Genomic DNA, 14,328 nt, shown 5'->3' on the forward strand with positions numbered 1-14,328 from the left:
TCCCTGGAAATATTTCTCCCCTCGGCCTGAGTTCGATCCCAGCGGAAGCTGGTTTCAGGCAGCCGGCTTGGGTCGACTCAGCCTTCCATCCTCCCGAGGTTGGTAAAATGAGTACCCAGTTAGCTGGGGGAAAGGTAATAACGGCCGGGGAAGGCAACGGCAAACCACCCCGCTATAAGGCCTGCCAAGAAAATGTCAGCGAAAGCTGGCGTCCCTCCAAGAGTCAGTAATGCCTCAGTGCTTGCACGAGAGGTTCCTTTCCTTTTTTTTTTATTCTTTTATTCTTTTTGTTGTTCACCACTCCAACATCTTTGGATGGAGAGCGGTATATAAATATTGTAAATAAATAAATAAAAATTTGACCCTAAAATCAAAACTGCTGAATAACTGGCACAATCCTTACCTCCACATAGCCTCAATTAAATAATAATAACAATAATAACAGTAATAATAATAATAATAATTTCTGTACCACCCCATAGCCAATGCTCTCTAGGTGGTTTACTAAAACTAACTTCAAGAACATAAGGATCCTGCTGGATTAGACCAAAAGTTCATCTAATTTGGCATTCTGCTTCCCACAGTGCCCAACCAGACACCTCAAAGAGACCCCGAAGGAAGGCTTGAAGACAATGGCCACATTTGGATATAACCATAAAAGAGGAGGTGTTGGAAAGCTTCCTTTTGCACTTTAGACTAATCACAGGTTGGTGTTGTGTATGAACCCAGACAAACTCTGGTTCATCTTAACCAGCCTTATACAACCTTGGTGCCCTCCAGATGCTTTGGACTTCAACTCCCATCAGCTGCAGCCAGCATTGCCAATGGTCAGAAATGCTGGGAGTTGCAGTCTGAAAAAATCTGGGGTTCACCGAGTTGGGAAGGCTGGTCTTAACTATGGTTGAAATAATCCAGCTCAAGCTGGCTTCATTCAACTAACTATAGTTAAGAGGAACCATGGTTTAGGGTTTGGGTGTAATGCTAAACTGTGGTTAATTGGAAGCAAAGTTTTTCAATCCCCTCCTCACAGCTCTACCAGAGGAGGAGAAGATGGGATGGGAAGTCCATGAGCCTGAGGCTGGTGAACATAACAGTAAACCATTGTTTATTGTTACATGTGAACTTGGCAGCTAACTGTCTCCCACTGCTGCTCTCAAGCAATTGGAATTCTGACACATCCCTATACTGTTTCCGAAATGATAAACCTGGCCAATCAAAAACACAAACCACCAAAAGGAAGCTATTGTGAAGATACCCACGAGTAAAAATATTTTTAGAAACAGTATTAAATTTAGCACATAGAGTCTGTGCCCATCCTGAATACAAGATAAGCTTTACATATCTTCACTTTCGGCATCCATCTTGCTTCTGCTTTCCACACTCTGAATGCTCACTTGGCACTGGCTGTGTTCCAGACGGAAGGTCAAAGCTCATCAAAGAAGATGGGGAAGGAGATACGTCCCATTCCTTCGGAGCATCTGTCTGCAGCCACGGGGACACCTGAAAAGTAGACACTTCAAAGCTTTTCAAGGCAGCAGTCTTTCGCTCCATGGTGGACTGTGGGAAGACGGTCTCATCTCCTTTTGCAGCAACGGTCCAAGCTTGAGTAGGCAACTTTGGAGCTGAAAAAGAATCAAACTGCATATTAGATTCTGGGAACTAATCATAAATGAACACTTCTGTAATCTAGGGTGACCATATTTGGGAAACCAAAAAAGAGGACACCTAGTGTGTGTGGAGGGAAGCAGCTTTCTGAGTCCTGCAGAAAGTACGTTATTCCCCCGCCACCTTAAAGAACCCGATTGGAGTGGAGGAGGGGAAAGGATTTCATTCTGCACCACCACCATCCACTCCAATTGGGGCCTTTTCTATAATGTCCACGAATGACCCACTTTCCCCTTTAAGACCTCAATTGGAGCTCGGGGTGGGGGAATGATGTGCCTCAAGAAAGCATGTCACTCCCTCCTGCCATGCTAATGGCGGCCTTAAAGGGGAAGGTGTGTCATTCCAGGACATTATTGAAAATTATAGAAAATCCCCCCTGACACCATGGAAAGAACAAAAACCAGGACAAATCTGGGGAAATCCTGACAGTTGGTCACCCTACTGTAATCTTTCTATGAGGCCTCAGGACCAGCTGTGGTCTTTTCACTGCATGAGGTTAAAAGGCTTAGGTGGAAATCCTATGCATGATTTACTTTGAAGTAGGTCCCATCAAACATAGTGGGACCTGGGCCGCAATCCTATGTACTCCAACATAAGGATGGGGGAGAAATGTGTTCAGTTCGCATTTTAATGCAAACTTAATTTTGGACTTTTGAATCCACGCACAAACCAAAACTCGGTTAGCCTTTGGAATTCACACTTCTAAATTTTGCAGTGAAGTTCTCCAATACAAAAATGCATACAAAAAATGTTTATATTAGGAGAAAGTGCACTCAACATGCATGCATTAGTGAAAATAACATTACAAAAAATGCATTATATTAGGAAATTGCTTGCAAAAATTGTGACATCAGGCAGAACTGCATTTAGAAAAAATATTGTAGTAGGACGAATGTGCACAAGCGTGTATGTAAAATTTCATGCAAACCATGCACAAACACAGGCCAGGTCTACACCAAGTACTATAACAGTATCACTTAGTTCAAACAACACGTTAATCCATGCAGTGTGAAAACTCCACTCAACAGTTGAGTTTTTAGGGGATACTCCTAACACAACAAGTGCTAACTCCACCACTGTGTGACAGTGGGCTACTGTGGAGTTGAGTAAAATTGTGGTGCTTGATTGACAGTTCCAGCTGAATTCACTATTAGAAGGAATGCAAACTTGGAGGGCAGAACACACATGCTACCACTATTTCTGGTAGAAATCCTGTGGCAAGTTCTCCCCTCCTCTCCCACAACATGTAGGATAAATTGTCCCATGAGATAGGACGTTCTCTGTAATGGTCATGGAACTCCACAATTCTTCTGGGGCCAACTCTTAAGCTTTAAATGACTCATCAACCACTCAATACCACACGTGTTTACTCAGATGTACATTTTACTGATTTCAGTGGAACAGTGTGCATTGGATTGTACTCTAAAACCATTTTGCTTGTCTATGAGTTTAGCTTAACTATGATTTTACTTTTCTTCTCCCCCCTCTTGATTTTAGCTTCCGCTATACTTCATATATTATATCCATCTTAAGTTGCCCTTCTGCTTTTTCTGCAGTTTTATTTTTATTTATTTGTAACTCCTTTTTTTAAAAAAAAAAATACTGACCTTCTATATGTACTTCTATTCATAATTCAGAACCCACTTTGGGAACTTGGGATAAATGTTATGGCAGAGTATAAATGAAGTGAATAAATAAAATAAAATAAAATAAATGTGAAGTAGAGTAAGTAATCGTTTGAATGGTCAAGGGTTGGTTGAAATTCAGGACTGCAATACCTGATGGAGTGGCTCTCCCTGCATGAATCTACCCATATTCTATGCTCATCATCGAAGGTCCCCTTCTGGGCGCCTCTTCCGAGGGAGGCTTGAAAAGTGGAGACAATGAGAGGGCCTTTTTAGTGGTTCCCCCCCCCCCGTCCCAATTGTGGAACTATCTCCCCATTGAGGCCCACCAGGTGCGAACATTGTTATCTTTCTGGTGCCAGGTTACAACTTTCCCTCTACTCTCATACACTTGGCAGCATATGATAAGGTTTTAAAATCGGGTCCTATGATTTCTAATTGTTGAATATAAAATTGTTTGGATACGTCTGTGTGTGTGTGTGTGTGATATTTATATGTTTGCATGCAACTGGTTTTTATATGATGTACAATATTGTGTTTTTAAAGTTAGTTGTGTTTTTTTTAATCTTTGTGAACTGCCCAGAGAACTTTGGCTATTGGACAGCATACAAAGGTAATATATGAAAAGTTCCCTTTCCTTCAGAGCCTCGTGTGGCGCAGAGCAGTAAAGCAGCAGTTTCTGCAGCTGAAACTCTCCCCACGGCCTGAGTTCGATCCCAGAGGAAGCTGGTTTCAGGCAGCCAGCTCGGGTCGACTCAGCTTTCCATCCTCCCGAGGTTGTTAAAATGAGTACCCAGCTAGCTGGGGGAAAGGTAATCACGGCCAGGGAAGGCAACGGCAAACCACCCTGCTATAAGGCCTGCCAAGAATATGTCAGCAAAAGCTGGCGTCCCTCCAAGAGTCAGAAATGACTCAGTGCTTGCACGAGAGGTTCCTTTCCTTTCCTTCCCTTTCCTTCACACTGTTCAGATATTTACTGCAACCCCTCTGAAGCCCCGGAACTCACTAAGTGGTGGTAATGCTCCTGGTAGACTTCCATCATAACTTTCCACAAGAACAGGCCTGGATGAAGTTGTTTTTGTAGATGAAACACCATACTCCTTTGAGGCGTCGGTCTGCAGCCATAAGGACAACGGTGCCAAGGGAGCTTCAGAGCCTTTCGCAATGACAGTCTTCAACCATCCAGGGTGCTGCGTCACGAACATCTCTTTTCCTTTCAAGGCACCGCTCTGGGACCCTGCAGGTGTCTTTGTAGCTGATGTGCGAAGGAAAGAAAGGATTTGACTACATCTCGTGGTCTCTACTAGCACACTCTTTGATTTGTTCTCCCAATATAACCTGCCTGAAAGCTGATAGGGTAAGATAGGGAAGAGAGAGAAGGTGGCATTTGGGATGAAAATAATATCAGAAATATCAGGTAAAACCAAACAGGATGACTAACTTCCATCTAGCAGGTGCCATAATTGGGCTTCAATAGGAGCAGGGAGGGCAATAGTAATGCACAACACTCTCCCATTCGCTTTGGAAAAGGAGGCCCTGTGAGAAGGGAGGTCGTGGGCTCTCCCACACTAGAGGCCTTCAAGAGGCAGCTGGACAACCATCTGTCAGGGATGCTTTAGGGTGGATCCCTGCATTGAGCAGGGGGTTGGACTCAATGGCCTTGTAGGCCCCTTCCAACTCTACTATTCTATGATTCTAGGCTGAACACTGGGCGAACCCCGCTCAGGGCTTTGCTTCCTAGTCCCATTTCCCAATTTGGAAGCTGATGGGGGAACGGATACTGTTACAGATTGAATGACGGACTCAAGGCACGTTCCTTGAGTTGGTCGCTCAGTTGGCAACCGGATCAGGCCCTCTTTAAACCTCAGCTGTCCAGTGGTGATCCACTGGGGAGGAGGGGGGGCAATTTTCATCTTTGTCATAGCACACTTAGATTTACACCTCCCCCAGTGCACCATTATGGGGATCAAAACGCCCCCATTCCCAAAATGATCTGTATGGATCAGCTGAAGAAGGAAGGGGGTGAGTTGGGGGGGGTATTTTGTAGGGGAGGCACGTGCCAGTGGTAGCTCCCCAGTTTGGCCCCACCCAGGGTTGGCATGTGTCCCCCATTGTTCCAGCCCAGGGCGAACAATGCTTCTGCACCCCTGGAGTTGTGGATATCTTACTTTTTTCAAATATCCACTTTAGCCCTCTTTTGCAATATTGCTATGCCTTAAGACATGCTTTGGGGATCACTGATCTAGCATTTTATACTAGTGCACAAAATGACTGCCATTCACACTGACAGCCAGTGTGGTGTAGACATTAGAGTGATGGACTGGGATCCAGGAGACCCAGGTTCTAGTCCCCACTCGACCACGAAGCTCACTGGGTGACTTTAGGTCACCCAGTGACTCTCAGCCTAACCAACCTCACAGGGTTGTTGTGAGGATAAATTGTAAGCTGCCTTCAATTCCTTGCAAAAGGGGAAAAATGGGAATATAAATGTAATAATAATAATAATAATAATAATAATAATAATAATAATAATAATAGCAACAACTCATTCTCAGTCTTAAAAGCCTCCATTAAAAACTAGCTGATTAGTCAACTACTTTTCAATTGGGTGACTAACAGAAAGATTAGATGTTTAAATGGCTGAGGATACTTGCGCACTTTTAAATGTCCATGCGTCTTTTGCAATATTGCCTAGCTCCTTGTCAGCATCTTCCCGTAGAGGCATTAGACCAGGAACGATCAAGTTTAAATCTTTGAGGAGGGAAAAAAAGAAGAAGACAGAAACGCTATTGCACTGGAGAAAATCCAGCAGCCATCACAGGATTGGTGGTGTGCGGGGAAGAACAACCATGGAGGATAGAAACTATCTAATTAAGGGGCAACTCATTATTAATTCACCAGCTGCACTAAACAGGGAGACGAGAATAAGGGCAGGATCTGCAAACAGAAAACCTCTAATTAACATTACAGGAGACTTTTCCTGATTGGGATTGACTTGTGAGTAAACGTTATAGAATTAGCTTGGCCATGGGGGAAAGACATTGCTGGATAGTATAGAACAGGAGTAGACAGACTTCAGGCTTCTGGGATTATTATTTTTAACTACAATGCTAAGGTCTACCAAGCAGAGCCAAACATGGCAGCTCATGGGGTGAAATCAATTATCTCTTGCTCTCCATGATCTATATGTTCTAACAGAACTCTCTAAAACTGACCAGCAAAGCTGAACAAAGACCTGGTCAAAAGCAATGGGTTAGTACTCCCATTTCACAGATGAGGAACACGGAGGCTGGCTGAGAAATTAATCAGCAGAAGTCCAGCTATGCTGATATATGCTTTTCTCTGTGCAATTTTACTTGCTCTCTTTAAAATACTAGAAGTCCGAAAACCTGGGAGATCTACTGGAAAATCCCTAAAAGATCTACCTGTAGATCCCAATTGAACTTCTGTCTACCCTGATATAGAAGCATATTGAGTGCCACGTGGAACTACCATCTCAGTTGCATTTCCACCTGACTACAGAAGAGCGATACCTCAGCAGCTAATAGGCCCTAGTTCAGAAAAAAAATTCTAAACATTAGAGCATCACCATTTCAAGCAATGAAAACATTGATTGAGTTGTACTGTTTTCCTTCCATGAAATAGTTGCACACTAATGTCTATGCTATGCTTACGCTTCTTCATTAGTATGTTCAGGATGTACTCACCCAGGAGGTCCGACATGTTACCAGAAAAAGTGTAATTAATAACAGGGGACTTCTCAATTGCTTCCCATAAGTCCGACAGATTTCTTCCTGCAGTCGGGCGGGAGGGGAAATGGAAGGCTTAATGAAAATGTAGCTACTTTCAGATAAATGACTACCATGATTAGTGGCGAGAAAATGTCCTGGGAAAGTAATGGATGAGCAGCCCAGTGATTGTCACCAAATGAATGATTCAGTCCTACGGATTCCAACTTTCCAGCACTCGACAAACCATAAAGGATTGAAAAGAATGCATGTCCTCAAACATCTGCTATCCCATCCCAATACCCTAAAGGAAAAAGCTCATCTAGGGCCTCATCTACACCAAACAGAATATAGCTCTATGAAGCCAGATTCCGGCTGGATATCAGGAAAAACTTCCTGACTGTTAGAGCAGTGCGACGGTGGAAACAGTTACCTAGGGAGGTTGTGGGCTCTCCCACACTAGAGGCAGTTGGACAACCATCTGTCAGGGATGCTTTAGGGTGGATTCCTGCATTGAACAGGGGGTTGGACTCGATGGCCTTGTAGGCCCCTTCCAACTCTGCTATTCTATGATTCTATGATTCTATGAAAGTGGTATGAAAGCAATATATAAAAGGCAGGAGCCACACCAAGCAGGATATAGAGGTATGAAAGCGGTAGATGGCCTGTGTCAGTGGGCTCCAACAGTTGTTAGTGCACTTCAGTACTGCTATAAAGCAGTAGTGTGGCTCCTGCCTTTAATAATAATAATAATAATAATAATAATAATAATAATAATAATAATAATTGTTTGTTACCCACCCCTCCCTCCAGATTGAGGCGGGGTACAACACAAATGCAAATACCACAAAATACATATAATTAAAACATTCAAGACTAATACATCATTAAAAGCAGCACATTATTAAAAGGCATCCTAAAATTCAACTGGGTAGGCCTGCCGGAAGAGATCAGTCTTTGTAGCTTTCTTAAAATCTTTGGCTATTGGGCGGTAAAAAAAATGTAATAAATAAATAAATAAATAAATAAATCCCATTGAAAGATAGATTATGTATATGTGGCTATTGACGATCTAGCTCACTATTTACTTGAATGTTGGTTGTATTCAAAATGTAGAGAAATCTATCTATCTATGTTTTTAATACGCATGAGAAACTGGATAGTGAAGGGTAAATTGTCCTTCCCCCTACACGGTTCTAATTATTTTGTGACTCAGAGCGTTGCCCTTTTTGCTCTCAAAGCAGCCAGCATAAGGAAAAAAGAATTAGAAAAATTGCTTAATAAGTAGATTTTATTAAATCTCGCAACACAAGGGGATATATTAACTGTTAGTCTTAAATAATATATCATTTAGGAACTGTACATTGTTTTAAATTGTAAATTTTAATTAATGCCTGCATGTTTTTAAAGATGATGTGATCTTTTGAAATGGTCGGAAGACTTATTCAATAAAGTTTCATTCATTCATTCATTCATTTACCTGTGCGGCCTGACATAACACAAATGTAGATGCAGTCACTCTCATTACTCTGGCTCACTGAAAGACAGACAGACAGATGCTTCATTGACTTAATTAAGATTCATGACACTGGAATCGCCTTGAGCACTGATCAATAAATGCATCAACAAAATCAAAAGCAATACAGAAATTAGTTTTCAATTCACATCGTGAAGGCCCTCACACAAACTTAACACAGAGGTTATAGAGTGAAGAAACTTAAGCTGGAATTTTGCTGATTTTAAAGGATAACACCAGAAGTAGAGACTTCTTCATGAATTCCTAGGTGAATCATTATAGTAGCATCCATGCAAAAGACATTTCCTTCGTACCCAAGCAAGTCTAGCCTAAATTACACCCCCCAGCAGGGAGACCCGGAAAGTTGCTCACAATAACAGGAGCAGCAGGAAGGGAGGGAAGCGGTGATGCTCCTCCCTTTCCTGTCGCTGTCATCCACAACTTCCTGTCACTACCGTCCTCCGGTGAACCTGGCCCAGAATGTTCAGATTGAATGAACTGGGCATCAAATGGCAGAGAGCTTTGGCTATTGGGCGGTATAAAAATGCAATAAATAAATAAATAAATTCTCACCTGACACAATGGAAGTAGATTTGAAAATTTCGGTCAAGTAATTGGTGGAGTTTCCAACGATATCAACGAGCAAAGCAGTAAAATCTGGGCAAAGAAAACAAAGCATTTAATTTTTTTTTACAAACGGAGACCTTCTCAAGGCCATCTCCTTGCCACTGAGAACAGACTGACCGTACGCAAAGGACAAGCGACACGTTACACACAAGACACTTTGTTCTACCACGCACCTGTTAAATCATTTGTCCGATTGTTTAAGCAGTAGCAATACCTCATGGGGAATTTGGTGGCGTCAACATTCTTCAAGTTGGATACTGTGAAGGGAGCAGACCCAGAGCAACGTGAAAAATTCGTGTAAATTACAGTGCCGTCATAACTACAGAAATGAAATTGAGTTTCCTTCTGCTGCAAAAACACTTTTACTTGGGAATAAGCACCATTTTGTAGCAGGAAATTATATAGAGATAGATAGATTGATAGATAGATGATAAATAAATAAAACAACAATAACATGATCATCTGGAACCATGTTCATGCCTGGCTGGGCACTCCTTAACTATAACATGTTTATTTATTTTTTGAAATGGGAAAAAATAAACTAAAAATAAAATAGGCTAAGGGGAGACCTGATCGAGGTGTACAAAATTATGCAGGGTGTGAATATGTGGATAAGGAGACATTTTTCTCCCTCTCTCAAATTACTAGAACCCAGTGGGGTCATCCCATGAAGCTGATTGGTGGGAGATCCAGGACAAATAAAAGGACGGACTTCTTCACACAGCGCATAGTTAAATTATGGAACTCACTACCACAAGATGTGGTGATGGCCACCAATTTGGATGGCTTTAAAGGGGTTGGATAAATTCCTGGAGGCAAAGGCTATCAATGGCTACTAGCCCTGATGGTTGTGTGCTACCTCCAGTAGGAGAGGCAGTAAGCCCGTGTGCACCAGTTGCTGGGAACACGGGTGGGAGGGTGCTGTTCCACCATGTCCTGCTTGTTGGTCCCTGGTCAACAGCTGGTTGGCCCCTGTGTGAACAGAGTGCTGGACTAGATGGGCCCTTGGTCTGATCCAGCATCAGGGCTCTTCTTATGTTCTTATGTGGCAACAAGTAGTGTCAGCCCTGGTAGGCCCCAGCATACTTATGCTAGCCCAAGTGCTAACTCCAGGCCTAGTTGCCACTTTCCCCATCACCTGCTGCTCACTTGCCCCCCTTCCCTGTAGGTTCCAAGCCTTTGGCTCAGAGGTCCATGCTCGCTGTACCACTGTCGAATGAAATTTGGCTGCAGAGACATTTAAGGCTTTGGCCAAGGAAAGCTCCGAATAATGATTAGTAGATCACTTACTGTTGTAGAGGACAATGGAAACCTTATGGAAGGCATATGAGCTGTAAGACGTAATGCTCAGCAAAGAGAAGAACTTTTTGGAACCTGTGGAAATACAGGAACAATTTAAGCGCCATATTAATATATATAATTGGCAAAAGCCAGAAAATTGGCTTACATATGGCTTCAGTGTGTGAGTTACATATATGTGTGTGAGTTACATATATGTTGTGCTTGAATATCCTCCACCATGTTGATGCCTTCTTTAAACCCAGTTTTAGCAAAACATTTCCTGAACTACCACCATAGCATCTTCTTTTCTGTCACCAGGTGGGTCTCTAATGCTCTTTTCATATTATGATGATGATGATGATGATGATGATGATGATGATGAGGCCCCACCTTACAATATAAAAAAGACTGTCAAGGCAGCTTAAACAGGTTAAGAAGACAGTATGAATAGCAACCTTAAAAATGCCATCCATACATCCCAAGCCAGAAATGATATCGAAAAATATCATATTTATTTATCTCCCATGCATTTTGTCTAATACGCTCTTAATACCATCCGAGTTGGTGATAGCAAATTCCAAATTTTTACTACATGCTGTGTGAAGAAGGACTTCCTTTTGTCTGTCCTGAACCTCCAGCCATTGAGCTTCAACACGTTCTAGTATCATAAAAGAAAAAAACTATCTCTCCAGCTCTACAATACCCACTTTTTAAAGATGTGGTGACCAGAACTGTAATAGGTACTCAGCCCTAATGAGCATTCAGGCACCCTGGGAAACTACATTTCCCATAGCGGCTAGCGCCTAAGAATATTTAGTTTACTGGGTGCCTGATGTTCTTGAAGAGTACTGAGGCACTCTGGGAAACTACATTTCCCCGAGGGTTGTGCTGTTTCATTCTTACCTGGCATTCCAAGTGCCAGGTAAGAATGAAACCCTCAAAGAGAGGCCTCCTAGACACCACAATTTACATGAAAGGAAGGGGCAAATGGAGCCGGGTTCAGGTGACTTTCAGAGGGGCACTTGTAGCACTGGTGGAGGGTGAGGTGTTGAGGTCCTATCATGCTCCCAACAATCTCATCAGATCTCCAAATTTCAGAACTGGAAATGGGCTATTTTACAATGCTTTCCTCCACCCACAGGAAAAGACGTGGTAGACGGAGCAGGTCCGTGCCTTGTAGCCCCATCTCCAACCTCATGCACCGCCTGTCCACATCCCCCTCCACCCCGACATCTGCACATTGTTGGCAATGAATTCATAAAATGACAATTGTATGAGCAGGAGGAGCAGCTACCTTTGAGAGCCGTATTTAGCATTCCATTAACCAGCTCAGTCAGGTTAATCGCCGCCAGATCAACTGATTTAGCAGGCAGCTCTAGAAAAGAACACGTTACTTGCCATTAGTACTGACAGTCTGTGTTACAATGGCATCAATGTCAAATGTCTCAGAAGGCACAATTCAGCAACAAAACACGGGACAGTTATAAGCAGAAGATGAGGACATCTGGACCCCCCTTTAAATTTCCATAAATGAGGGAGGGTGTAGTGGCTAAAGTATTGGACTGGGAGTCAGGAGATCCAGGTTCTAGGCCCCTCTCAGCCATGGAAACCCACTGAGTGACTTTGGACCAGTCACAGACTCTCAGCCCTGCCTACCTCACAGGGATGTTGTTGTGAGGATAAAATGGAGAGGAGGATTATGTACACCACCTTGTGGGCCTTGGAGGGGAAAAGGTGGGATATAAATGCAACAATAAAATGCAACACTACATGATAAAAAAACCCTCATCATCCAATCTCAGCCCTTTTCTCAGGGGGTGGGGAGGTTATTTATGAATGGAGGCAGCAGCAAGTATGGAGAATAAGTGGGACTGCATTCTTTGTGATCAAATGCAGTTTTGCAGATTCAACACTGCATTTGGTATTGTCCTTCTGTGACATGGGCAAATCGTGATCAGGGTTCTAGAAGGGTTTCTTGAACCCTTCTAGGGTTTCATGTGTTTCTTTTTGCTGTTGCTCCTTGAGGAAGTTTCCAAAGCAATTGGTGCAAGTATACGCCAATCACTTCCAAAATTGATTTGGATGACTTCCAGATTGGGAGACAGAAAAATAAGCAGCTGTCAAAAAACATAGATCAGCTCCCCTTCTTGCTATTTGCCGTTCTATCATTTCTAATTTAGAATGGACCCAAGCACAGAGAAGGAAAGCTTCTCCGTCCATTAAATTTGACTTCTCCAAACAAGGATTTACCTGCAGTCGCCAGCACCGCCAGCCGTTCTTCTTTCTTGCTTTCTGCTTTTGGGCTTGCAGCTGCAAAAGATATTTAACTGGAGAAGCAGCCTTCCTAACATTTATTCTTCATGTCACAATCTATCAAAGCAAGGCCTAGCATTCATTTTCGAACAGCCTGTCCGAGAATGATAAAGAGCTCCTCAGAGACTGCCTGCATCAGTAATGTGGGGGTTTTGTGAAAAAGTTTACTGGCAAACTTTTTGATGACCCCACTCCTGCACTAGTTGCGTGCACATTTGTTAAGATGTACATGGAACTAGTTGAGTGCACATTTCTTAAGTTGTACATGGAACGAGTTGAGTGCACATTTGTTAAGTTGTACATGGAACTAGTTGAATGCACATTTGTTAAGTTGTACATGGAATGAGTTGAGTACACATTTCTTAAGTTGTACATGGAACTAGTTGAGTGCATATTTGTTAAGTTGTACATGGAACGAGTTGAGTGCACATTTCTTAAGTTGTACATGGAATGAGTTGAGTACACATTTCTTAAGTTGTACATGGAATGAGTTGAGTGCACATTTGTTAAGTTGTACATGGAACTAGTTGAGTGCATATTTGTTAAGTTGTACATGGAACTAGTTGAATGCACATTTGTTAAGTTGTACATGGAATGAGTTGAGTGCACATTTCTTAAATTGTACATGGAAATTGTTGAGCGCACATCTGTTAAGTTGTACATGGAATGAGTTGAGTGCACATTTGTTAAGTTGTACATGCGCAGAAGGTTAAGAGGTCAAGGTGCAGGTACATCAAATTTGGAATGAGTGAAATCTGTCAATTTCAGTTTCACTCAGCTTCTTAGTTACCTGACTAAGTTCATTTTGGTCCATTCCCACATCAATTTGTGAATTTGGCAAAATAAAGAAAAGTGTGGGTGAAAATTTGTGCACATTTGTATATGCATTTCTTCTAATATATGCTGTTGTATGTACTTATCCTAGCATACAACCTTTTCCCGAGAAGTTTTACCCTATAACTTGCTTTTGTGCCCACTTCCCCTATGTTGCAGAGACTAATATATTGCAGACATTGGGGCATGTTTGTGTGCACACTTTTCTTTAATACACACTTTGTGTGTGCACATTTTGGGGTTGCGAATTGCATTGCAAAATTCTGATTAGCGTGGATTTTGCTGTACGAGTGCATTCCAGTTCGTGTATATTTTTGACAGGTGGGAACTGGGTAAGTTTATCAGGATTCATCCAGTTCACACCTTCTAATCCAAACATGGACTCGGACACAATCAGCAGCTGAAGGCCATACATTTCCAAGTTTGCAATGCGGTTTGCAGACCCAAAAAATCATAGAATCATAGAACAGTAGAGTTGGAAGGGGCCTAGAAGGCCAATATCTACAGCATGTGTACATTTCAGAACTGCATGAAAAGATGCACACATTTGGAGGGGGGAATGCACACAATTACACTTTAATCAATAGGAGAAGAATGCATATATTTCAAATATGTGCACAATTGATGCATACATTTGGAAAAAATACATATAAAACTAGGCACAGATTTTCATGCAGAAAGAAAAAAACAAAAAGCTCATAATCTGATATGGACATGAGTCAGAAGAAGCTATGAGATA

The 14,328-nt window shown here is 42.3% G+C and overlaps 1 protein-coding gene across 1 annotated transcript in view; it reads right to left on the bottom strand.

Annotated features, from left to right (window-relative positions):
• HHLA1 (HHLA1 neighbor of OC90) overlaps positions 1 to 14,004 on the bottom strand; it is a 35,000-nt gene extending 20,996 nt beyond the window's left edge. Inside the window, exons 1-11 of the mRNA XM_063131333.1 lie at positions 13,878 to 14,004; positions 12,693 to 12,752; positions 11,737 to 11,817; positions 10,452 to 10,535; positions 9,335 to 9,418; positions 9,108 to 9,191; positions 8,499 to 8,555; positions 6,965 to 7,084; positions 5,949 to 6,041; positions 4,297 to 4,545; positions 1,395 to 1,622 (exon numbers count right to left, since the gene is read on the bottom strand). Of these exons, the coding sequence (XP_062987403.1) occupies positions 1,395 to 1,622; positions 4,297 to 4,545; positions 5,949 to 6,041; positions 6,965 to 7,084; positions 8,499 to 8,555; positions 9,108 to 9,191; positions 9,335 to 9,418; positions 10,452 to 10,535; positions 11,737 to 11,817; positions 12,693 to 12,752; positions 13,878 to 14,004 (1,267 nt within the window). The remainder of the gene's footprint in view (positions 1 to 1,394; positions 1,623 to 4,296; positions 4,546 to 5,948; positions 6,042 to 6,964; positions 7,085 to 8,498; positions 8,556 to 9,107; positions 9,192 to 9,334; positions 9,419 to 10,451; positions 10,536 to 11,736; positions 11,818 to 12,692; positions 12,753 to 13,877) is intronic.
• Between the last annotated feature and the right edge of the window lie 324 nt (positions 14,005 to 14,328).

This window comes from Elgaria multicarinata, chromosome 7 (assembly GCF_023053635.1).
Source record: "Elgaria multicarinata webbii isolate HBS135686 ecotype San Diego chromosome 7, rElgMul1.1.pri, whole genome shotgun sequence".
Lineage (NCBI taxonomy): Eukaryota > Metazoa > Chordata > Lepidosauria > Squamata > Anguidae > Elgaria > Elgaria multicarinata.